Raw genomic sequence first — 20,846 nt, 5'->3', positions numbered from 1 at the left:
AAAACCATTTTCCCCAGTGTTGGACCTGCAGTGCCACAATTTGTCACCATTGCCCTGTGTGGAGCTGTCTGGCATGTCTAGGACAAGGCTCTGGCACTTGCTGCACCTGTGCCCACCCACCCACAGTTATGGGAGCTCTTTTGCAGGCAGGTTCTGCCTGGAGCAGCTGCGAGGCCCCAGCACTGGGCTCGGATGTGTTTTAAATTCCAACTTTGCAACCATTTCTGCGCTCTGAATCACTGACAGGTTGTTCTCCACATCCAGCCCACTCAGTAGGGCAGTAATTTGCATTTTGGGTTGTCTTTTTCGTGTTCCTTCCCCTTTCTGAGACACTACACAGGGGGCAGAGCAGCAGCTGCCATGCGACGAGCCATGTACATCCCGGGAGATCAGACAGGTATTTCTGTACCTCACTTAGAGCAGACCTTGGCAGCCTTGAGAAGTCAGCTTTCACTTGCAGAGAGGTGTAAACCTTCTCTGGGGCCGGCACAAGCCCTGCCTGGCTATGAGGGCCAAGGCTGGGGCGCAGAGGAGGATTTCAGGATGGCCTCTCTTTTCTGTTTCTTGCCTTGCAGAAATCAGAGCACAAAAGTTAAAGGTAAGAGAGTCCCATTTGCGCTCAAATCTGACTGCAAAGGCTGAAGATGTTTCTCCACAAACGCCCAGTTAAATCAGCAACTTGGTGTCCATCAGAAGTGTTTGTAGCCCCTGGGATGCACCTCGATTCCTTCCTCCTGTGAAAAGCTGTTGAAGCAAACGTGCCCTTTCCAGCATTTCTTCCTTTCCTATTTCCCTTCCACACTGAGGTGCTGTGGTATGAACCATCACCCTGCCATGTCTCTTGGACACCACCTGCCTTGCCCTCACCTCATACAACACATGCCAGCATGAGTCAGGAGACAAGCAGCAGAAGGGGGGAACCCACCTGTGGGAATACCTGAAGCACACCGAGCTCCAGTGAAATGCTGCCACCATGCGCAGTTTCATCCCTCTCCCCTTACCTTAAGCTGCTCAAGGCTCCAGCATATTTGGGTTAAAAAAAAAAAAAAGAGGCTCCCATCCTAGACCCCATTTCTAGCAGCTTCCCTACCACTGCCCCACGCAGTCCAGCTGAGAGTGAGTCCAGCTGCACGCTTCACCGCAGCTCCTGCAAGAGCCTGGGAGGAGTAGAGAAGATTTAACTTTGGTTTCCTCTTTCCTCCCCCTTTAGAAAGAAGAAACAAAAGCCCAGAGGTATGTTATATTAATTTATTTGGGACACACCAAAAAAGGAAAGTCGACAACTGTTAACGTACAAAAGTACAGAATCCTGGGACAAGATTTACTGTCCTGATTAAAAAGGCACCATGGTCCCAAAGAAGACTAATCAGAATACATCATTTAGAAATTTTCCCCCCGTTGCAGCAGAAACAGAGCCAGGCCTTGGCTCTATCCACAGTCAAACCCAGTTAAAAAAAACAAGTATGATTTAAATGCAATGAACACTGCTCAGCCTGTACAAGATGTCTTGAAAAGAATCACAGCCTAGAAGATGGTCGGACTTTTTTTGCTGTTTTTTTTCCTTTTTTAAAACAGCGAAGGTGACAAATCACCAAGTATCCAAGTGAGGAAGACAGCAGACTTCTGACGTCTTCAGCTCGACTTTCTGTAAGACACATCAGTTAAACTGAAACTAGTAGGCCGAGTGTGGGGCTTCTGAATAAAATGCAATTCCCTGTGGCATACAGGAAGTCAGATTTGACAACCTTAAAATCCCTGAAAATCATAAAGCACTATACAGCTGTGTTCCATATTCGAGTCAACCCTGGTGGATTTGCTTTACACACGAGCGTTTATAATGTCAGCTATATTTGTAAATACAAAGGGGGATTTTACAGCAGTTATTAAAAAAATTCTACTTCGGCGAGGTCCGAGCTTGGCTATATTCCCTGCTGAAACAGAGCTGCTGGTGTAAAAGCCCAGTGAGAGGCTCAAGTCCAGCACCTCAGGGCTGGAAGGCAAATAGTTTAAACGTGACATAATTTGCATGGGGGAAGTCAGTGAAGCATGTCAGAGAGAGGAGGAGAGGGCTGCGAACTCTCAAGCAGCAGCGGCTGAAGGGCATTGCAGAATGTGGGTGCATGCTACTGAACCCGTAACAACACTACGAGTGCTACGGAATACACTGAGTTCACTAAATATTTTGGAGCAACTTACCACGAAGAACTTCTTGGAGACACAGATTAAGGATCCTGGCAATTACTAACGAGCAAGGTTGCTGGGAAGCCAATGCATTGCTCGGAGCCGGATGGATCTGTCTGTAGGCGGAGGGAGGGATCGGAGGTACGCCAGAGCCTGCCAGAGCAGCAAGGCCGGGGCTGCTGCCACCTCTTGCACTTGCTAGCTCTGCTGCGTCCCGACCGGACCAGCTGCTGATTTGCGTTTCATTCCTCCTTTGGCATAGGACTTCAAAGCAGTCCAGGAACTGATTCATTGAAAGTAAAGGAACTGTCAAAATTATTCATACATGCATTTATTGTTAAAGGGAGCAAAAGCCAAAGAATGAAACAGCACGAGTTAATGTCAGTAAAATGATGTGCAGGACGGAGAGGAAAGAAAGGGGGAAAAGCCGAGATACTGGAGTGAGGAAACCAGCATTCACACTGAAAGGTAAATTTGAAAACCAGACAAGTTTGCGCTCTTTCTACCAGAGAACTTCTGTGGACATATAGAGACTTGGGGGCTTTTAGTTTTCAGTGTAGTCTGGCAAGGTTTGGGAATCTCACCAGAGAGATCTCCAGCACTGGGTTTCACTGGAAGTTCAAGTCTCTCATCTTTAAAAACCAGTAAAGCAACTCTAACTCAAAATGGCAGATACCCTCATACTGTGAGTATACAAAGTGACGGACACATTGCTGCTCAGGATGTACGTGGGCAAGAGGGATACACTTTCTTCAAACAAACTCCAGGTGGAAAACAACCGCTTCCACCCTACAGGTCTGCACGGACCTCGGGAGGGGGTGGAAAAACAAGCCCAGGTTCAGGTGCCTTTTGCCGTAAATACCACAGCTACCCACACCTGGGAAAGCTTTTTCTTCCCTTTATCCTAAGAAGACAGGATAACAGTTTATGAAATTCTTCCCATCTTAAAACTAAATTATGCAATTTGCATCCTTCCCCCATCTTACCCCCTGGGAAGATAAAACATTACCACTTCATTTAGGATTCACACCTCAGATCCTAGATTAGGGACTTCACGTTAAAACTCATCCGCTTATGGGAGGGTTTATCCTGATCAAGGAAACGTCATTAAAGTAGAATCTAGGATGAAACATTCAGAATCACCAATGCTTTGGCAGAATCACTCAAATGTCTCCTTACATCTCTCTCCCCCTCCTCGAGCGAGAGAGCAATCCCTCCACAAAACCACAGGGTGCCTCTCCGGGACTGGGTAGTACAAGCTGAAAACCAGCTTCCTTCCTCGCAGAAATGCCAAATTCTGCTGAAAGGTGCCGAGCACCTTTTGCTCCCACCAAAACCAGCAGGAGCTAGGGCTCTGCAGCACACAAATTTTCTATCAGCAACAAGTCCGAGTTACTTCCCTGCAGTAAATCCGAGTCCTGTTTCGTACTGTTAGGCCACCCCTGGCTCAGAAATGGTGAGAGACTTCCAAAAACCCACTGATGTAGACGGGACCTTGGAAGAAGAGGCTTACACGCTACGTAACCTTAGATCATCCGCTATGTTTGAGCCTTTGCGTCATTAGCTGCTGACCACTTATCCTTCCACATTCATGTCTTTTAGTCCTTGCCGCCGTTGTCGGTGTCCCAGGATGTTACTGAGCTCTGGCTTGGGGATCTACAACAATCACTTCCAATTGCTGGTGGGATTTCAAACTTGCCTAACGTGTGCTTTGCCACCTCATACTCCAGCAGCTCTGCCGGCCGACTGTGGCATGCGCTAGCAGTTTTTGACCTTCTCCACAGTCTCATAGAACCCAGGCCTAACTCTCCTGATGCTCATCCGTATATGCTGGCATTCCAGGGGCATGGTGGCGCTCGCAGGAGTCGCAGTGCACCGGCGCTTCCTTCTGCCCCGCAGTGAAAAGGCCGGAGCCCCGCCGTTCTCCTCCTCTGCGAGGTAGGATTCATCCACGCTTGTGCCTTCATCCGATTGCTCGTCACTTTTGTATTTCACTTCCTTCACTTTGTTTCCTTCCTTCTCTTCCTTGGCAAGTTTTCTGAAGTGCTCCAGACATTGTATCTTTTGCCTTCTTTCCATCGTCTTCAGTTCTTGCTTGTCTGTGAAATCTTCATAGTACATTTTTCTTTCACTTCTCTGATCTTCGAGAAATTTCCACTCGATGCTAGTCATTTTTATTCCACTGTATTCCTCCAGTTTATTTCTCATCTGCCCGTCTGTACAAAATACATCAAAGAGCTTCTCTGAACTCTCGTTGAATTTGTCTGCTCGCTCGGTAAAAGCCTGGTTCTGTCTCTGCTTTCTGGTCTGATACAATCTGGTGAACTCCTCATACATTTTGAGGATAAGTTTCTTTATATTTTGTGTCGCGATGGTGTGCAAGTTGCAAACCAACCAGTGCTCTTGCAAGTGCTCAGCGAGCAACTGGGCCGCGTCCTCCTTGGACCGCTGGGCCTGGCCAGCTCTTTTGGGCTGCAATAAATACAGCATATTCTGAACCACATCCTTCTTGGTTGGCAGTACTCCCTGGGTGAAACCTGAAGACTCTACATATTCAACAGTCCCCAGAGTCTTCCGTGCTCTCACCTCGGTATCCAGTGATTCCATCACTGCTTGTTTATCTTGTAGTTATGACATGATCTGAAAGATGAGGGGGGGGGGGGGGGGAAAGTATGTCAAATGAAGCTTTTTTTTCTTCCCTGCAGCAAAAATAAACAGCTGAGAAAACGTGCTCAGACCAATAAGATCTGGGATTTTATGGTGTGCTCCGTTACTGTTGGATGGCTGCTGCGTTAGCCCAGCCCATCTAAACATCTGCACGTCAAGCCTATCTCGCTCCTCGGTGCGGTTCTTAAGGCCTAACACGGCGTGTTTGTTTACGTTAATTAGTTTTTAACGGCGTTCCGGACTTCGCGTTGTAAATTGCAGTAAATCAAGACCGCCCAGGGCGCCGGACCGCAAACGCCGGCAGGCCAGGACCTGCATGCCTCAGCGCCGGCTGCAGCCCACCACTGCCCCGCTCCTCCTCCGCCGGGAGGGAGCTGCCTAAAGCGGCCGAGCTCGATGCCCGCCCCCCGCCCCGCCACACCAGCTCGCCCTCCCGCTGCCCTCCGCCCGAGACCCCGCCAGCGGCACCCAGGCCTCGCCGGAGGACGGCTCATGGCAGCCCGCCGCGGCCCTGCCGAGGCCCGGCCTGCCCCGCAGCATGACTGGCGCTTCTCCCAGCGGCGGCGGCCGGGGTGGGGGGAAGGCCAGGGCGAGCGGCAGCGCAGCCCGCGGCTCCTCGGCCGCGGCGCGGCGCCTCCGCCCGCCGCTAGCCCCGGCCGAGGGGGGCCCGGGGAGCCGCGAGGCCCGGGCCCGCCAAGGACGCAGGGCCCACCGAGGGGCCCGGCCGGGCCCGCGGGGCCTCCCGCCGCCCCGGCACCCCCTCCCCAGTCCCCGCCTGCGGGCGGCGGCTCCCGCAGAGCGGGGGCGCGCCGGGGGAGCGGGGCCGGGGCCGGGGCCGCAGGCGCGGCCTCCCGGCCGTCTCGCCCCCCGCCCCGCGGCGCTGAGTCACGGCGCGGTGCCGGGAGGGCCCCGGGCGCCGCCCGCCCCGCCTGAGGCCCTCCTGCGGGCCGCGGGCCCCGGGCGGGGGTCGGCGGAGCACTGGCGCGCCCTGCCCCCGGCCCGGCCCGGCCCCTCCCCTCCCCGGGGCTCACCGCCATCTTGGAGGGGGGTCTGCGGAGCCTGCGCAGGAAGGAGCGGGGGGAACGGGCCGAGGTTGTCGCCGCCATCTTGGAGAGGGGCAGCGCCACGGCGCCTCCCGCCCGCCCTCTCCCGGAAGGACCGCCCCCGCCGCTCCGCGCCTCGACGGTGCACGCACCGCCTCGCGCCTGCCCCTTCCGCCCCCGGATTGGCCGCGGTGGGGGAGGAAGGAGCGGCGCGTGAGAGCGAGCGCGCGGCCGTGCCGCGCGGACCCGACATCCGTCCCCCCGCCCCTTCCTCGCCTCGCCCCGCCCCGCCCGCTGGCGCCCCCTGGCGCCCCCTGGCGGGGCGGAGGAGGGGTACCGCGCGGACCCCGGGCGGAGCCGACTGGTCGCGCCGCGGGCACCGCCTGCCGGGGACCAATGGGGCGGGCGCAGGGCCGGCGGCGAGGATGACGGGAGCTGATTGGCCGCTGCCCAGCAGGCGGGGAGCGGATTGGCGAGCGGGCGGGCGTCATGGCGGCAGGGAACGGAGGAAGGAGGGAGCTGATCGGCGGGTGCTACTATTGTGGGGCAGGGGAGAGGGAGCTGATTGGTGACTGCCGTGAGGGGTGGGGGAGGGGAGAGAGAGGAAGCTGATTGGCGGGCACAGCGGCGGCGGGGCGGGCAGGAGCGAGCTGACTGGCGGTGCCGACGCGGGGGGGCGGGCAGGGCTGCTGCCCGGCCCTGCCGCAGGCGCCCGCACGACTGTGCCCTGTGGTGCCAGGCTGGGGGCGGCGGCAGGAGGGCGACGGTGAGGGCAGCGATGGGCGCCGGGACAGAGCCGGCGGAGGCGCGGCGCGACGCGGCGGAGGGGTGAGGCCCCCGGCTGCCCCGTCCCGTCCCCCCTGCTCCCGCCCCCCCCTCGCCCCCTCACCCGCCGCCTGCCCCCGCAGGAGGATCTACCTGGACCACAACGCCACCACCCCCCTGGCCCCTGAGGCGGCCCAGGCCGTGCGGGATGCCATGCTGCAGGCCTGGGGCAACCCCAGCAGCTCCCACCCTGCAGGTAGGGATCCAGGGGAGCTGCTGCCGCGGCGTGTCGTGGCTCCCCGCCGCGGGCGGGCCGAGCCCCGTGGCCGCGGGAGCCCGTGGAGGAGCTGCCGGGTCTCATCCCGCAGGCAGGAAGGCGAAGGAGCTCATCGGCTGCGCCCGGGAGAGCCTGGCGAGGATGGTGGGAGGCCGGCCGGAGGACATCGTCTTTACCTCGGGGGGCACGGAGGTGGGAGCAGCCGCAGAGGTGGGCAAAGACAAAGGGCGCTGCCCTTTCTCTGGGCCTTCCTTTTCCCCTCTGCCTTTCTCTCTTCAGGCAAACAACATGGTGATCCACACCGCCCGCAGGCACTTCTGTGAAAGCCAGGCCAGGCCGGGGGACGGCCGGGGGACGCCGCACATCGTGACGTCGAGCGTGGAGCACGACTCCATCCGCCTGCCACTGGAGCAGCTGGTGAAGGAGAGCCTGGCAGGTGAGCAGCAGAGGGACCGCGGGGGACAGGTCGGGGACGTCTGGCTGCAGATTGGGGTTTGCGAGGGGGGGTTTTCTCCACTGGTATTTTTGGGGAGGAGGACAGGGACTCGCTTGCTCCACGATGTCCGTCCCGCCTGAGAGCACTGACTCCCCACGTGGTGCCCCCATTTCCTCACGCTGGGTGCGTTACACCGTTGGCATCCAACGGCAGCCCCAAGAGCCGCTGTGCTCTCTGCCTGTGCACCAGCTGCCTGCACAGCTCTACCTGCCTGCTCAGTGGGGCGCAGGCAGCCCTGGGCGCTGTCTGGCTTCCCAGCAAACCTCAGGGCTTGTTTCTTGGCTTGCAGAAGCCACCTTTGTGGCTGTGTCCCCACAAAGCGGGCGGGCTGAGGTGGACGACGTCCTCGCTGCCATCCGGCCGACCACCTGCCTGGTTTCCATCATGTTGGCCAATAACGAGACTGGGGTCATCATGGTGAGACTGCATGACCGGGTGGAGGGGACGAATGGGACAAGGTGGGGACATCCTCACAAAAAAGTGCTTGGTAAGGGGGAGCCAACGGTCCCTGGAACGCAGGTCCTCTTCCCTCCCGCCAGCCTGTAACGGAGCTGAGCCAGCGTGTCCATGTCCTCAATCAGTGGAGAGTAGCGGAGGGGCTGCCCAGGATCCTGGTGCACACGGATGCAGCGCAGATGATTGGCAAGGGGCGCGTGGACGTGCAGGAGCTGGGGGTGGACTACCTCACCATCGTGGGACACAAGGTATGGCCCTGTTCACGTGGCCCGGCCGCTGTTTGCCCTCTAAGACATGTCTTTTGGGGTGCCAGGGAGACTTTGAGTGCCCCCCACAGTTTGATATCTCATCAGTGGCCAAAGTTTTCCTGCTGGATAGTGCTCCGAAGACAGTCTTCAGCTGGGTGATAAAGCTCCTGCGAGTTGGGGGACCTGTCTGGAAGGGGGAGCAGGAGGAGGCCAAGGGTGGGGGACAGCTCTGCAGCAGCCTGCGCCTGTGAGAGGGGTAGGGGTCAGCACTGGAGGGCACTCGGATTTGGGCAGGAGTACAGAAAAGGGACACCTGGCAGTGTCCCCAGGGTCACCATGGCCGTTTCTTCCCACAGTTCTATGGCCCGCGGATTGGTGCGCTGTACGTGCGTGGCCCTGGCACCACCACCCCGCTGCACCCCATGCTCTTTGGAGGGGGACAAGAGAGGAGTTTCCGGCCGGGGTAAGGTGGCTGGGTGGTGGCCTGGAGAGCTGGGCCTCAGACTGGTGGCCAAACCACGTGTGGCTACTTAGTCCGAGCTGAGCTGGCAGCTGTGTCACCTGCCAGCCCTGGGGCAGGCAGCCCAGCGCAGGGAGATGGATCTGTGCGTGGGAACCATGGGAGCCTGCTGCCCAGGCTTTGCCACAGGAGGAACCACAGGGTGGAACTGCCCCCTTCCCAACCACCTCACAGGGGTGTCCAGGGCCCCCTGCCAGCAGTGACGGGTCCCACGGGGGGAATGTCTGTGCCCCGAGGCTGGATTTCTGGTCTGGAGAAATAACTAACTGCTCCCTCTTCCCTTCCAGCACTGAGAACACCCCAATGATCGCTGGCCTTGGCCAGGTGAGTCAGTGATGGTCATGGGTGTGTGGTTCTCTGGGGGTGCTGCTCAGCGGAGCAAGCACGGAGACAGCTACCTGTGCTACCCAGTCATTGGAAGCAACAAAATCAAGGTGCGGGAGGGTGGGTGAACTACCAGGAAAGGAGATGGGGCTTTCTGGTGCCAGTCAAAGGAGGTGCTTCGGAGCACTTGCTGCAGGCTTTGCAGCCCTGGCAGTGGACAGTCAGACAGCTCACATGGCGCAAGGCACTGAGAGGCTGCTGGGGGACGCTGTGGACCTGGTAATTGCGGAGGCTGTTCCCGGGCTGGACTCACATGCCAGGGGGCCACGCACGGAGGGAGGTGTTCCCTGGCAGTGGACAGTCAGACAGCTCACATGGCGCAAGGCACTGAGAGGCTGCTGGGGGACGCTGTGGACCTGGTAATTGCGGAGGCTGTTCCCGGGCTGGACTCACATGCCAGGGGGCCACGCACAGAGGGAGGTGTTGGGGGGTCCCTGTCAAAGCCTGTCTGGGTTTTCTCTCCTCAGGCTGCAGAGTTGGTGAGCAAGAACTGGGAGGCCTACAAGGCTCATATGCAGGATGTTCGGGATTACCTGGAGGCCAGGCTGGAGGTGAGCAGACCTAGTTCCTTTGTCTCTCCTCTCCCAGGGTCTCAGCCTGCAGACTGTGGGGCCTGGAGCCAGGGTGGGTATGTCCCTCTGGCTCTGCCACCTCCTCATCAGGACAGAGCCGCGTGCGAACCCAGAGTGGTTCACAGCCCTCTGATTTCCCTAGGCCTCCTTTGGGAAGCAGAGGATCCACCTCAACAGCCACTTTACAGGCTCCAAGCGACTCTGCAACACCTCTAACTTCTCCATTCTGGGCCCAGGCCTTCAAGGTAGCTCTTACCCCACTGCTGCCCTATGATGGTGCCCACAGAGTCAAGCACCTGCCCCGTACAGGACCCTGTGGCTAGAGACCAGTGGGTGCTTGGCTGTGGCTCGGGCAGGGAGATGAGGCAGGCAGCGGCCCTTGGAGAGAGCCTGGGCACTGGGAGACCTGTGCTTCTGTGTGCTGCAGGGCGAAGGGTGCTGTCTCGCTGCAAGATGCTTCTCGCCAGCGTTGGGGCTGCCTGCCACTCTGAGAAAGGGGATCGGTAAGCAGCCAGCTTTGCCAGGCCTGGAGTGTCTTTCTGGAGGACAGTGCGGGGGAGGGAGGGAAATAAGACAGGGAAAGGGACCACGGGTGGCTGTGGGCAGCGTCACCTGGAGCAAAAGAGGGTGCAAAGCTTTTCAGAGGGGCTGAAGGGCTGTGAAGGAGGTTATTGCAGGAAATGCAGCTAGAACGCTTGACTGCTGCCTGGAAGGACCTTGTCCCTCCTGGCTTTGGTGATTCAGCTGAGCTTGGAAGTACTCTTCAGCGCCTGGTACTGCTGGAAGAGTTAGCCTTATGTCTGTTCATGCCTGGCTCACCCACTCAAGCCTGATTTGAGTCTCCACCAGGTTCCTTTGGGGAGCAGGTGTTTTTGGCCTGGTCTAGAGCAATGCCCTGTAGACATGGTGGAGCTGCCAACCCACAAGGACATGGGAGAGATTCTTCACTGGAGGGGAAAAGTGAGATCCACCATAGGGCAACAAGCCCAGTAGGAACAGGTGCCTTTGGAAAGCAGGCAGGCTTGCCTGGTGTGCATTTGCAGATGTGCTCCCTCCTATGGCTTGGTGAAGCTTTCTGGAGGTGCATGTGCTTCCTCAGCCTTCAAGTTAAACCTGCTCAGCCCCCTATCTGTGTTTCAGGCCTTCCGCGATTCTGCTCAGCTGTGGGATCCCCTATGATGTGGCGCAGAATGCCCTGCGGCTGAGCGTGGGGCGAGACACCACCCGGGCAGAAGTGGACCTGGTTGTGCAGGACCTAGTGCAGGCTGTGGCGCAGCTGGACCAGGACCAAGCCATGTAGACCCCGGAGATCGCTCCCTGGCCATCATCCAGGTTCTCAGGATGGGATTGTGCCCTGCTTGGCCCCTGGGTGCTGGCTGCCTGTGTCAGTTTGGGCTCAGGTTTTGGTGGGATTAGTTTTGCGCCTGATCCCTAAGTTGAACTGATGCAGCCTGCAGTTTGTGATCGTGGATCAGACGTTGGGGAAGTGGCGGCTGGTGGTGGCAATAGGAGGAAGTGGGATCACCCGTTTCGGCAGCAATGTGCTCTTAGCACTGCTTAGCTGTATGTCAGCTTGTGCTCACAGGGATCACAGCGGGGCTGGCATGGCTCTGCAGCACATAACAGCTTGAGCAGAGAAGCTAGCGCAGGTGCTGGAGGCAGCAGGGGGCTATGCTGAGGAGGGGCCTTTGCTGCTTTGGGGCTGGAGCAGCTCATCGAGAGCTTGCTGAGAAGACTCTCGCCCCCACCGCACAGCACAGGCATTCGAGGAGTCTCGCTGTTGGGTGTTTCTTGCTTGCCAGCATGTACGCAGCCGGCTGTGTGCATGCATGCATGTCTCAAAGCTTGACTCCCTCCAGAGCATAGCAGGTGTGGAAGCCATAGGAGATGAAGCCTTTTGCCCTGGTTGCTTTCCACAAAGGAAGCTTTCCCACTGTCTAATCCCTCAGAGGAGGAAAGACCATCTGCCCCAGAGGGAACTGAGGAGTTGACAGAAGCACAGCAAGATTCTGGGCTGGGAACTGCCCTGCCCCTGCCAGGGCCCTAAGCTGCCAAAGGGTTTTTTGGCTGAGAAGGTGATGGGCACAGCTTTCCCAGCACTGTGTTGCGTTACCTGCTCCCCTTCCTCCTGTCCTTCCTACAGTGGGCAGAGCTCCGGTTGCCAGCTCCACGTGCTCCTAAAGGGAACAGAGTTGTCGGGGCAGCTGTAACTGTGCCAGCACCTGGAAATGTGTCTTCCCTGCATGGCCCAGGCGGTGGTTCTCGTCACTGACACAGGAGCACACAAGTGTTGCACGGATTAGGAATGTTGCCAGCTGGGCTGACTGATGTCAGGGAACCTGGTCTCCCTGGGTATTTGTAGGAATAAAAGTGCTGCTGCTGTGGCTTTTTCCCAAGTAACATGTATTTTCCATGGCATTTTCCATGGGGGAAGCTGGCCTGGTTGGAGTCACCTGAGCAACGTCTTTTCCCTCAGAAAATGCTCGTGTTCCAGAATAGAGGCACAGTCCACTGGAGCACTGGAGCGGGAGGTGCCCGCTGGTCCTGGTTGGTGTAGAGCCCATGGACACAGATTCTCAGACAGCAGTCTTTCTCTTTACTAGCCATACATTAGCATGGCCGGGAATACTGTTTGGAACCATAAACCCTGGGGCTTTTTGTAAATCTAATTTCTAACTGAAGCATTAGGACCCAAGCACACTGACTTAATGTCACTGGATGCCTGTCAGGCTGTTCCATGTTACTGCTGCTGCTCACACCTCAATCTCAAATGCAATATTTTCTTTTTCCTTTTTTTTCTCCCTTGCAGAATGGTCGAGACCTCTTTTAGAAAAAGTGGTTGCATAGAAAGAATATTGCTCTGCTTCAGGGTAGATCTTTTATCTATCACGGACCTTATAGTTCTTGGGGACCTCTCCTTCACAGCTGTGGCACAACTGGAGATCCAGTTTTTGGGGCACTCTTCCCCCCACAGGAGGTCTGGGCTTCCTGCATCAATTCAGACAGACATTTGGCCACAAAGCACAAAAAGCTTTACTGACTTTTTCTTTGTACACACAGGAGATGCAAATTTTAGCCACAGAACTATTAGCATTACTTCATTTAGAATATTACAGCCAAAGCATAAGAAGTGTTACAGAGGATAATGAACACTCTAGTTGACCATTTTAATGGTTTTACTGTTCATTTTCCTACTACCACACTGCACAGGAATGAGAGTAGCGAATCCCTCTGTCTCTGTAATGCCTTATCCAGGGAAGGTGAGGAAGAACATGCCTACGACTTGGCCTGCACTTCCATGGGCCAGCCTGTGCTTCCACTCACCCCCCTACGTGCTGGAGACAAATAGCCTTTTCCCATATGAGAGTATGTTGGTGGTTGTACATGCTAGAACAAATTTACGTGTCATGGAAGTCTGGAAATACCAACATTGCTACATCAGCTGTGAATTTAAACAGTAGAGAGAGGACCTGGCCACTGCGCTAGAACACTGCAGAGTTGAAATATGTTACTTTCATGCAGTCACATAGCCAGAATCGGACAGCAAAACCCACAATTCATTTAATGGAAGAATCCAGAATCTCCTGGTAACCTTGCCTTCCTAAATTCTTCCAGGACAGTTTATAACATGCAAGGAAAAAAACACTAACCAAAATAACTGCTCCCCCAACAAGATCATAAGCACCTGGGAAGATCCGCAACACGACAAGCTGTAGGACCATGGCGATGACTATCTCCAGGTGCTGTACGGTGCTGACCAAAGCAGGGTGGAACTTGCTTAGGGCATAGTAGACCCCCAGGAAGGCTGCTGTGGAGCACAGGCAGATGGCAAGGAGGTAGCTCCAGGTTTCTCCATCCAGTGGGACGATTGGCTCTTGAAGCAAGAACATGGTGGACGCTCCCCACACCGTTCCTGTCCAACTAAAGGTAAACAGTGCCGTCCACATGCTGATGTTATCTTTGATTGACCTGTAGACTATCATGGAGAGAGCAGTGGTCAAACCTGCCATAACGGTCATGGTATAGCCAAAAGCTTCCTTCCAGGTGCTCAGCAAAGAGTTTTCCTCCTTAACAATGTTGGGGATCATGACCAGACAAACGCCAAACACACTGCCAACTACAGTAATTATGTCTATGTAAGCCATTCCTTCATCTACAAGTAAAAAAGCCAAAATGGCACTGAACACTGTAGTGGTAGCCCTCCACATGATAGTCCCATTGCTGGGGGGAACTATAGAGAAGGAGGTATAAGCACAGGTAATAGAGATAACATTGCAGACCCCATAGAAGAAGAGGCGGAGTCTGTAGCCTTTGGGGCCAAAGGGAGGCTCATGGTAGTAACACACAACAGTAATGGACAGAACCTGTAAGACTGAACGGATGAAAATTAACTCTAGGGATGGCACTTTGGAACGATCAGAAATTAGTCTTGTAATTAAAGCCACACATCCATGAGCCACGGCAGATCCAAAAAGGACTACCCACATTTTCCTCGACTGCAGTATATTTCCTTCAGGAAAATGCTGGGATTGCCCAATCTTATCAGGTTTTGGCAGTTGTGCTGGCTGAAGCTTGGTGTCTATTGTACCAAAAAAGGTCCTTTCTCTCTTTTTCCCATCATTCAGTAGTCTTGTTTTAGGACTATCCTCTGTAAATACTCCAGTATCTTCATTAACATCCTCATATCCCTCTTCTCCTGGCTGGGGATAATGAGAAGTATATTTCACTGTTACTGTGTTGGGATGAATTTTCACTCGCTTTTTGACTGGGTATTTTTGGGAAGATGTATCCATTTCCTCAGAAACATCTGGGTCTTAAGAAAAAAAAATGGAGATGCACAGGTTTGTTTTTTTTTTAATGAATAGGGAGAGATTCATTAGTATGTAAATGCTGGTAGTGTTTATAAGCTATTTTTATCAACCAAGTCCAAGTACTAGTAGGTAGTTCTTAGTTTTGCTTTAATTTTCTGCTGAGTTACTGCTAAATACCTTTGATAGTTAGGCCATTTGGATTTCCTTAAAAGCTAACCGTGGAACTTCAGTCGATGATTTTTGAAAATGACATATATTCTCATTATGTATAGTACATATAATGCATTCTAGTATGTTCTTATTCTAATGAGAAAGTGTTCATTAGAAAGTGCTAAGCTTTTTGGATAGTAAATACCCCATAATTATGAATTATGCTTACTGTTAATTGCTTGCTAATGTTACAAGATCACAGAAGAAGTTTGGCTAGAGGAAGTGATTGCCTTGTTTCTAAACTGACAAGAGAGCAACACGGGGAAATGGGGAGTATCCCTGAGCAAGTCAGCGTAGTTAGCACATGAATAAACAACATGGATTTGAACAATACTTTGACAGTGTTAAAAATTCCTTCTTCATTTCACATCCTTTTATTTCCAGTGATTGATTTTTGCAACAGATTTGTTCTTCAAATCTGATTTTTTTTTTTTTAATGGAGAAAATTTAGAGGGCTGATCCAGACTACACAAACCAGATCTTCCCGTGGCAGACATTTAAAACCCACAGCAACAAAAGCACCACCCTTCTGCCTCCTATGGAAGGTCCATTTCCCACTGCACAAGTGGTGCAAGCTCTCCCCTTGGTGCCTGTGCTTTGTGTGCACCACCGTGACACAGGCAGCAACATGTACGGTGCCACACGCGTCACAACGGCGGCATCAGCCCCCCAAAACAAGCACAGTCCCTTCACATGCCTGGCCTTCACCAGCACAAATGCAGCTTGGTCTCCGCTGTCATGGGTGCGTGTAGCCTGCCCATGAGGAGCCCACCTGTGGCCTTAATTCCCTCCAGCTCTCTGCTGAGCCTGCCATCGCTGTCCCCAAACCCAGCGTGACAGTGCTGACTCAGTTTAGTTCAGGCATGGAGATGTCATTGACATTACTTTGTTTCTGCAGCGCCCTCCACCATCTGCGCAGAGAGCCCTTCCAAATGAAGCGGCAGCAGGAGAAATGCAACCTTCTCTGCCTTCTGTTTGCCCCAGCAAATAAACACATGCAGTTCTTACCTGCGACTGAGAGATTTAATCCCGAACCAGAAGGGGAAAACACCTCTCGGTCATCTCCATCTTTGTCCGGGTGTCTAAACAGAAGCAGTACATGCTCTCAGATGTCAAATGGGAAAGGTTACAATCATCTCAGCACAGAAAGTAATACCCAAGGGGGGCATGAAACATTCTGCTTGTTTTTCAAAGTAAAAAATTTGAGAAGCCTTTGAGGGCATGCTCCTTGCGAACTGGCAAGCCAGGTTCATCGTTATGAAAAAAACACCCCCACCAAACCCAAAAAACTTCAGATGGAGAGAAAGCAATCAGTGTCATCTTGCCAAAACCAGTCCTCAGCCACCTCCTAGAATTACTGATGGAACTAATCCAAAGAACAAGCAGTGGCTTTGTGAGCATAATTCCCCATCCCATGCCTGCTGTCCTGCCTCACCAGTGCTGTGGAGAAGAGGATGCCCAGCGGGACCCATCCTCCTGATCCCATCATCCATCCCCAGGAGCTGAGCCCAGCCCTGCAGGCAGCAGCAGTTTGGCCTCTGTGGTATCAGCTGGGGACAGGTATGGAGAACCCTGCAGTCCTTCTCCGCAGGAAGCACCGAAGCACCAGAGCAATTGGGTCCTGAAGGCGTAAGACCACAGCCGAGCGGACAATTGGGCTAAACAGCATGACAGCTGTTTGTCAGGGACACCACAGATCAAACGGCAATGTAAAAGTGAGTGCAATAGCTCTTCACATAAATACTTAAAAAAATAGCATGGCCAGGTTCAGCCTTTTCGTTTTCTCCATCCCTAATCCATGAAGGCCAAGCACCGCCTGTGTCTCCTGGCAAAAATTTACATAAGAATGGGACATTCCTCCTTTTTCCTCACTGGCTGAGTGTTTATTGAACCCCCTGCTACACCCAAACTAAGCTGTAGCCTACTTCTGCAGGCAGAGTGAATCCCTGGTAGGGATCAGGATGAATGGGAGTGGGGAGAGGGGCGGGCACCGAGTCCCAGCTCTGGAGGAAGGCAGCAGCACCAGTTTGGATCTGCACAAGTAGGCGAGGGATCCTGGGGCACCACCTTGCTCTTGCTTTGGCAGACTATGCTCCCAGCCCTGAGATACCTCACTCAAGAAGACTGGTAGATGTTGGAGGGTCTGAGGACAAGGAACACCTTTGTCTGCTCAGGAGGCCTTGTGTTAGCTCTCCGCCTGTTGGTGTTTCTGCTGCCAACCCATTTTCAGCAGAGCTCAGCTGAGAAAACAAAGCATACCCAGTACGCTGCTAAACATTGGAGGAGTACCCCAGAGTGCCCATCAATGTACGGTTTAAATACTGCAAGAAACCTGAGAAGAAACAGCTGAAATGCCAAGGAGGGTAAATTCAGAGGGCAAGAGCTGCATATCCGCTGCAGCAGTGGGCAGTTCAAACAACCCATCAAACATTTAAAAACACCCTGGCAGAAATCTACCCCGGTCTCACTGCCTGCTATTTGCACTTCTTCAAGCTGTTAATTTTGGATTCTTTTAACACGTAAATGCAAAGTGCAATGAATAAGTCCAGGAAGGCAGTGATTTTCACAAGCACAGCTTTTCCTACCTAGCATTTTCATTGTGTTATAAATTCACAATTCTGCCTTGCTGTCCCCACATCTTGAAAAAACTAAGAGCATCTTGATTTAAGCACAATATACGGATCAGGAACAAAATAAGCTGGAGGAAAAGAAGACAAAAGGTGCAAAACACGCATTATTATTAGAGGGACAGTGGATGTAGCCTGTATAAACTCAGTCATTTTACTAAGAAACAGCCGAGTTACATACTGCAACTATTGGTTCATGAAAACAAAGCCAAAGTAACTAATTTTTTATGATTAGCATACAACAGTAACTTTATTGCTTCCTGAGTTTAGCTTACATTTTCTTCCAACAAATGTAAAGAGAGTGTAGAAAAGAGACAAAATTCAGTTGCAAATTTAGTACTGGACGTGCACAATGTATTCAGAGATCTCTCTGGAGAAAAACAATAGATCATGAGTACGTAGCTCAAAATGGCTGTCCTATACAGACACCGTATTCCCTCCTGTGTTCTTCAGCACTAAGAATGCTAACAGTTGGAAGGGCTGGAAAGTGGAAGGGCAAACGCATGAGAAATGAGAAAGGGAGGAGACAAGAAGTAACAAAGAACAAAAAAATAACAGGAGTGCTTAAACCAAATTTTCTCTACTAAATATTGAGGATGTGATAAATGTTACCCCAAGTCTCACACAGAGACAGTATTTGTACTCTTTGGTGACCTTGCTTTTCTTAACCAGTGAGAATTTTAACTGACACCGAGATTAGCACATATCCCAAATCCATTATGTTTGTCCCAGACACAAATTTAAAATAAAGGGAAATCAGCGCAGCCTATGCAGAAAACTTGCTACTTCTCTTTCTGCTAGTGCCTTTTGTGGAGATCACATGAAGTTTTTATTTTTCTTCATATCTGGAAACATAAAATGGTTTATTTGCATTGTCTATGAAAAAACATAATTTTAATACAAAGCTGAAGATTAGGCACTGTGCATAATTCTCATGTTCTATAACAAAACAAATGTTTCTAATTCAAATGACAACCCGGGCCACCCATTTAAATTACCATCTCATGGAAATCACGGACTGCCAAAGTGTGAACCCTTTTTTCCCATGGGCGAACAAAAAATCACAATGGATTTGATAAATGTCCCAAATCATTAATAGAATACACACCAAGGTTTCTTATTAGCAAGGTTGAAGTAGGTGATTTTATGTCACTTGACTACCGGGGAGTGGGAGGCTGAGCTTTCCTTGCCGTGCCTGAAGGAATTAAGGCTTTGAGGTCTGACTGGTGATTCTAACCATCAATTTTCAACAAACTCACAGAAAAATATGCTCAACTTCTGCCAGATCGGTCAAAATCAGTCAGCCAACTGAAATGTTATTATGAAAGATTTGCAGACATGGCAACCGCCGTCCTTATGAAGTCGAAAATGAGAAGGCAGCTATCCTCATGAAAGGCAGGCCTCACAGGGATGTTCCTTTGCCTCATCTGTGGAAAATCCCCCAAATCCTGACCAGGTTAGACTGAGATTACCAGAGGCCTGTAAGCAATCTCTATCGGGTAACTAGAGACTAATGATTTTTCCTGAATATTATACGCACTAAAGACCCACTCTGTCCCTGCAAAACCATGTAACTGACTGAACTTGTGCTGCTTTCGCTAAGCACTTCCCTGCACAGTGCACTGCCTTCTCGCAATGCAGGTTTTTCTTTTGATTCCTTATCAGGTGCAGGAAAAATCTCCACAATTCCTGTTTCAGCACCCTCTCCATTAAACCACCTTAACCTTGTTCGAGATTTGTTGGTGCTTGACAGTTCAGGCAACTGGCCATGCCAAGGGATGTACACTCATGTGATGTCTGACTAGTGTAACACGACGTGAACCAAGGGGGAAGAAAAGGCGACGTAAGGTGCACAGCAGGCAATTAAATGTTGGTTATCACCGAAACAGCCTACATTTCTGCTACGCTTTTAAACTATTTGATATGGTGTGTGCTGGAAAATCAGAGGACCTTTATCTTTTTAGCCAGATGGTCTGACTATATAAATCAATTTTATTTAAAATGTATGCAAAGAAACCCAAGTTTTTATTAAAATTTAATGAATAATGAAAGGTATTTAAGAAAAGGAAAGGGCAATTATTTGAAAGGAGTTTTTAGTACTTAAGCACTAGAGCAAATGTTATACACAAACCAACAAACCGGTATTCCACGTCTTCAAATTAATCGAGTCACATCCAACAGCACTGCCTCAGGGAAGAGCCAGCACACCCTTCACAGGATTCAAATACAAACCCTACGCGTAAGCCCCATGAATTGTCAGTACATCCCTGATAACATTTTGCTACCCAGAAAACAACCCGTATTTGTGCTAGCTTGCTAAAGCTGCCACGTGATTTCAGTGGGATTATACGTGACACCTTTAATTTCCCTTGCTTTCACTAACCTATTCTCTTGCTGTATAAGGGCTCCAAATGCGTCTGGTTCCATGAAAAAAATACTCTTCTCCAATTTCTCCATCCACGTCTGTCGCCTGCTGGAACTAGTACCTCTGCAGCAGCGATACTTGCATCAAGTGATTTTGGAAGAAGAGCCACTTTGCCTGCAAACTTTCCATTCCAAAAAACCCTACTCCGAACAAACCCCCTTAGATTGCAATTCCAAGCATGGGGGAAAGAACAGAGAATACATCAACACTTAAATATAGTCTCCTACAGCATACGAAAAATACCTTGGCTAGATAGCAGAAAGACCTTAAATGGTACATTACGACGGGCTGAAACAGAGCACGAGGTGGCACATTCAGGTTTAGTAGAACAGATTACAGGTTTAAGATTTATTTAAAGCTTACTGCTTTTGATCTCCCCCCAAATGGCACGAAACCTGGCAGGGCAGCAAGCTGGTGCCTGCGGGGTGTGTGCAGAAAGGCTTACGGGGGCAGCCGGGTGAAAAAGGGGATGGGGCTCCGGAGGTTTAGATGGGAGGATGGCACCAGTTGCGATGGCAACTATCACGTTTGCTGAAAAAAAACCCGCTCCGGCCCCTCGGCTGGGCGGGAGGCGGACGAGAGGCGGCTGCTGCTGCTGCTGGGGCTCCTTCGCCGCCAGGCCCTTCCCCCGCCGCCGGCTCTGCAGCCCCCCCGGTGCCGGACTCCCCCGCTCCTGCTCCCAAACACTTACCGGTGCCGAAACACCCGCCCAGCGCCGCTGCCTCAGGCCGCCGCGCCCTCGGAGCCTGCTCCCCGCCTTTCCCATGCCGGGAAGCCCCCAGCTCCCGCCCACTCTCTCAGCCGACAGGCCGCATCGCCGCGGCCCCGGCCCGGGCGAGCCGCAGAAGTGAGGCCGCCCGGCCAGGCGCGCAGGCAGAGCGCGGCAGCGGGCGCTCCAGTCTGCCCCGGGGCCGCGCCCCCGCCGCCTCAGGGAGACCGGGGCCACCCCCGCCCGGCCCGGCCCGGCCCGGCCCTGCCTGCCCCTCCCACGTTCTGCCGCGACAGAGGTCCGCCTCAGCGTGTGCCCTCCCCCCGCCGGTTTCCTGTCACCCTGGCGATGCCCCGCCCCCTCAGTAGCGGCGCTAACGGCCGCCTTCCGCCCCGCGGCCGCGCGCGGGCAGCAGCAGCCGAGCAGCAGCAGCCGCAGCCGCAGCAACAGCAGCG

General features: G+C 53.0%; 3 protein-coding genes and 1 long non-coding RNA gene across 14 annotated transcripts; 2 read left to right on the top strand and 2 right to left on the bottom strand.

Annotated features, from left to right (window-relative positions):
- Positions 1 to 1,234: 1,234 nt before the first annotated feature.
- On the bottom strand, positions 1,235 to 6,003 carry LOC126039291 (uncharacterized). 2 transcript variants are annotated; one of them, XR_007506282.1, is made up of 3 exons: positions 5,880 to 6,003; positions 2,197 to 4,821; positions 1,235 to 1,645 (listed from the first exon to the last, which is right to left on the bottom strand). XR_007506282.1 is itself a non-coding variant. In XM_049802239.1 (2 exons), exon 2 carries the CDS (start codon positions 4,786 to 4,788, stop codon positions 3,940 to 3,942), a length of 849 nt encoding a protein of 282 aa, XP_049658196.1. In that variant the 5' UTR covers positions 4,789 to 4,821; positions 5,880 to 6,003; the 3' UTR covers positions 1,235 to 3,939. The 2 variants fall into 2 exon arrangements, 1 of the variants encoding a protein (XP_049658196.1); XM_049802239.1 differs by having other exon boundaries at positions 1,235 to 4,821.
- Positions 6,004 to 6,361: 358 nt separating this feature from the next.
- On the top strand, positions 6,362 to 12,755 carry SCLY (selenocysteine lyase). Of its 9 annotated transcripts, none has more exons than XM_049802235.1 (12): positions 6,362 to 6,459; positions 6,800 to 6,912; positions 7,025 to 7,125; positions 7,245 to 7,369; positions 7,719 to 7,846; positions 7,969 to 8,133; positions 8,490 to 8,596; positions 8,941 to 8,977; positions 9,505 to 9,588; positions 9,752 to 9,854; positions 10,037 to 10,112; positions 10,750 to 12,535. In XM_049802235.1, the coding sequence occupies exons 1-12, from the start codon at positions 6,381 to 6,383 to the stop codon at positions 10,907 to 10,909; spliced, it is 1,278 nt and encodes a 425-aa protein (XP_049658192.1). In that variant the 5' UTR covers positions 6,362 to 6,380; the 3' UTR covers positions 10,910 to 12,535. The 9 variants fall into 9 exon arrangements, with proteins under 9 accessions (XP_049658192.1, XP_049658185.1, XP_049658193.1 ...); XM_049802228.1 differs by lacking the exon at positions 6,362 to 6,459 and adding an exon at positions 6,550 to 6,719 and having other exon boundaries at positions 7,029 to 7,143; positions 12,419 to 12,755; XM_049802227.1 differs by lacking the exon at positions 6,362 to 6,459 and adding an exon at positions 6,558 to 6,719 and having other exon boundaries at positions 7,213 to 7,369; positions 12,419 to 12,755.
- Positions 12,625 to 20,718, bottom strand: SLC35G2 (solute carrier family 35 member G2). Of its 2 annotated transcripts, XM_049802237.1 has the most exons (3): positions 20,374 to 20,718; positions 15,639 to 15,712; positions 12,625 to 14,422 (listed from the first exon to the last, which is right to left on the bottom strand). In XM_049802237.1, the coding sequence occupies exon 3, from the start codon at positions 14,400 to 14,402 to the stop codon at positions 13,167 to 13,169; it is 1,236 nt and encodes a 411-aa protein (XP_049658194.1). In that variant the 5' UTR covers positions 14,403 to 14,422; positions 15,639 to 15,712; positions 20,374 to 20,718; the 3' UTR covers positions 12,625 to 13,166. The 2 variants fall into 2 exon arrangements, with proteins under 2 accessions (XP_049658194.1, XP_049658195.1); XM_049802238.1 differs by lacking the exon at positions 20,374 to 20,718 and having other exon boundaries at positions 15,639 to 16,891.
- Positions 13,450 to 15,637, top strand: LOC126039292 (uncharacterized). Its single transcript, XR_007506283.1, has 2 exons — positions 13,450 to 13,536; positions 15,529 to 15,637. It is a non-coding gene; the product is annotated as an uncharacterized LOC126039292 (long non-coding RNA).
- Positions 20,719 to 20,846: the final 128 nt, after the last annotated feature.

The sequence above is a fragment of the Accipiter gentilis genome, chromosome 6 (assembly GCF_929443795.1).
Source record: "Accipiter gentilis chromosome 6, bAccGen1.1, whole genome shotgun sequence".
Classification (NCBI taxonomy): Eukaryota; Metazoa; Chordata; class Aves; order Accipitriformes; family Accipitridae; genus Astur; species Astur gentilis.
This window is presented reverse-complemented; position numbering and strand designations above follow the sequence as displayed.

Coding starts and splice junctions, on each gene's coding strand:
- LOC126039291 (XM_049802239.1), bottom strand. CDS start 4,788: ATGGAATCACTGGATACCGAGGTGAGAGCACGGAAGACTCTGGGGACT.
- SCLY (XM_049802236.1), top strand. CDS start 6,670: ATGGGCGCCGGGACAGAGCCGGCGGAGGCGCGGCGCGACGCGGCGGAG. Junction 7,370..7,718: donor GGTGAAGGAGAGCCTGGCAG/GTGAGCAGCAGA, acceptor CTTGGCTTGCAG/AAGCCACCTTTGTGGCTGTG. Junction 8,597..8,940: donor GAGAGGAGTTTCCGGCCGGG/GTAAGGTGGCTG, acceptor CTTCCCTTCCAG/CACTGAGAACACCCCAATGA.
- SLC35G2 (XM_049802237.1), bottom strand. CDS start 14,402: ATGGATACATCTTCCCAAAAATACCCAGTCAAAAAGCGAGTGAAAATT.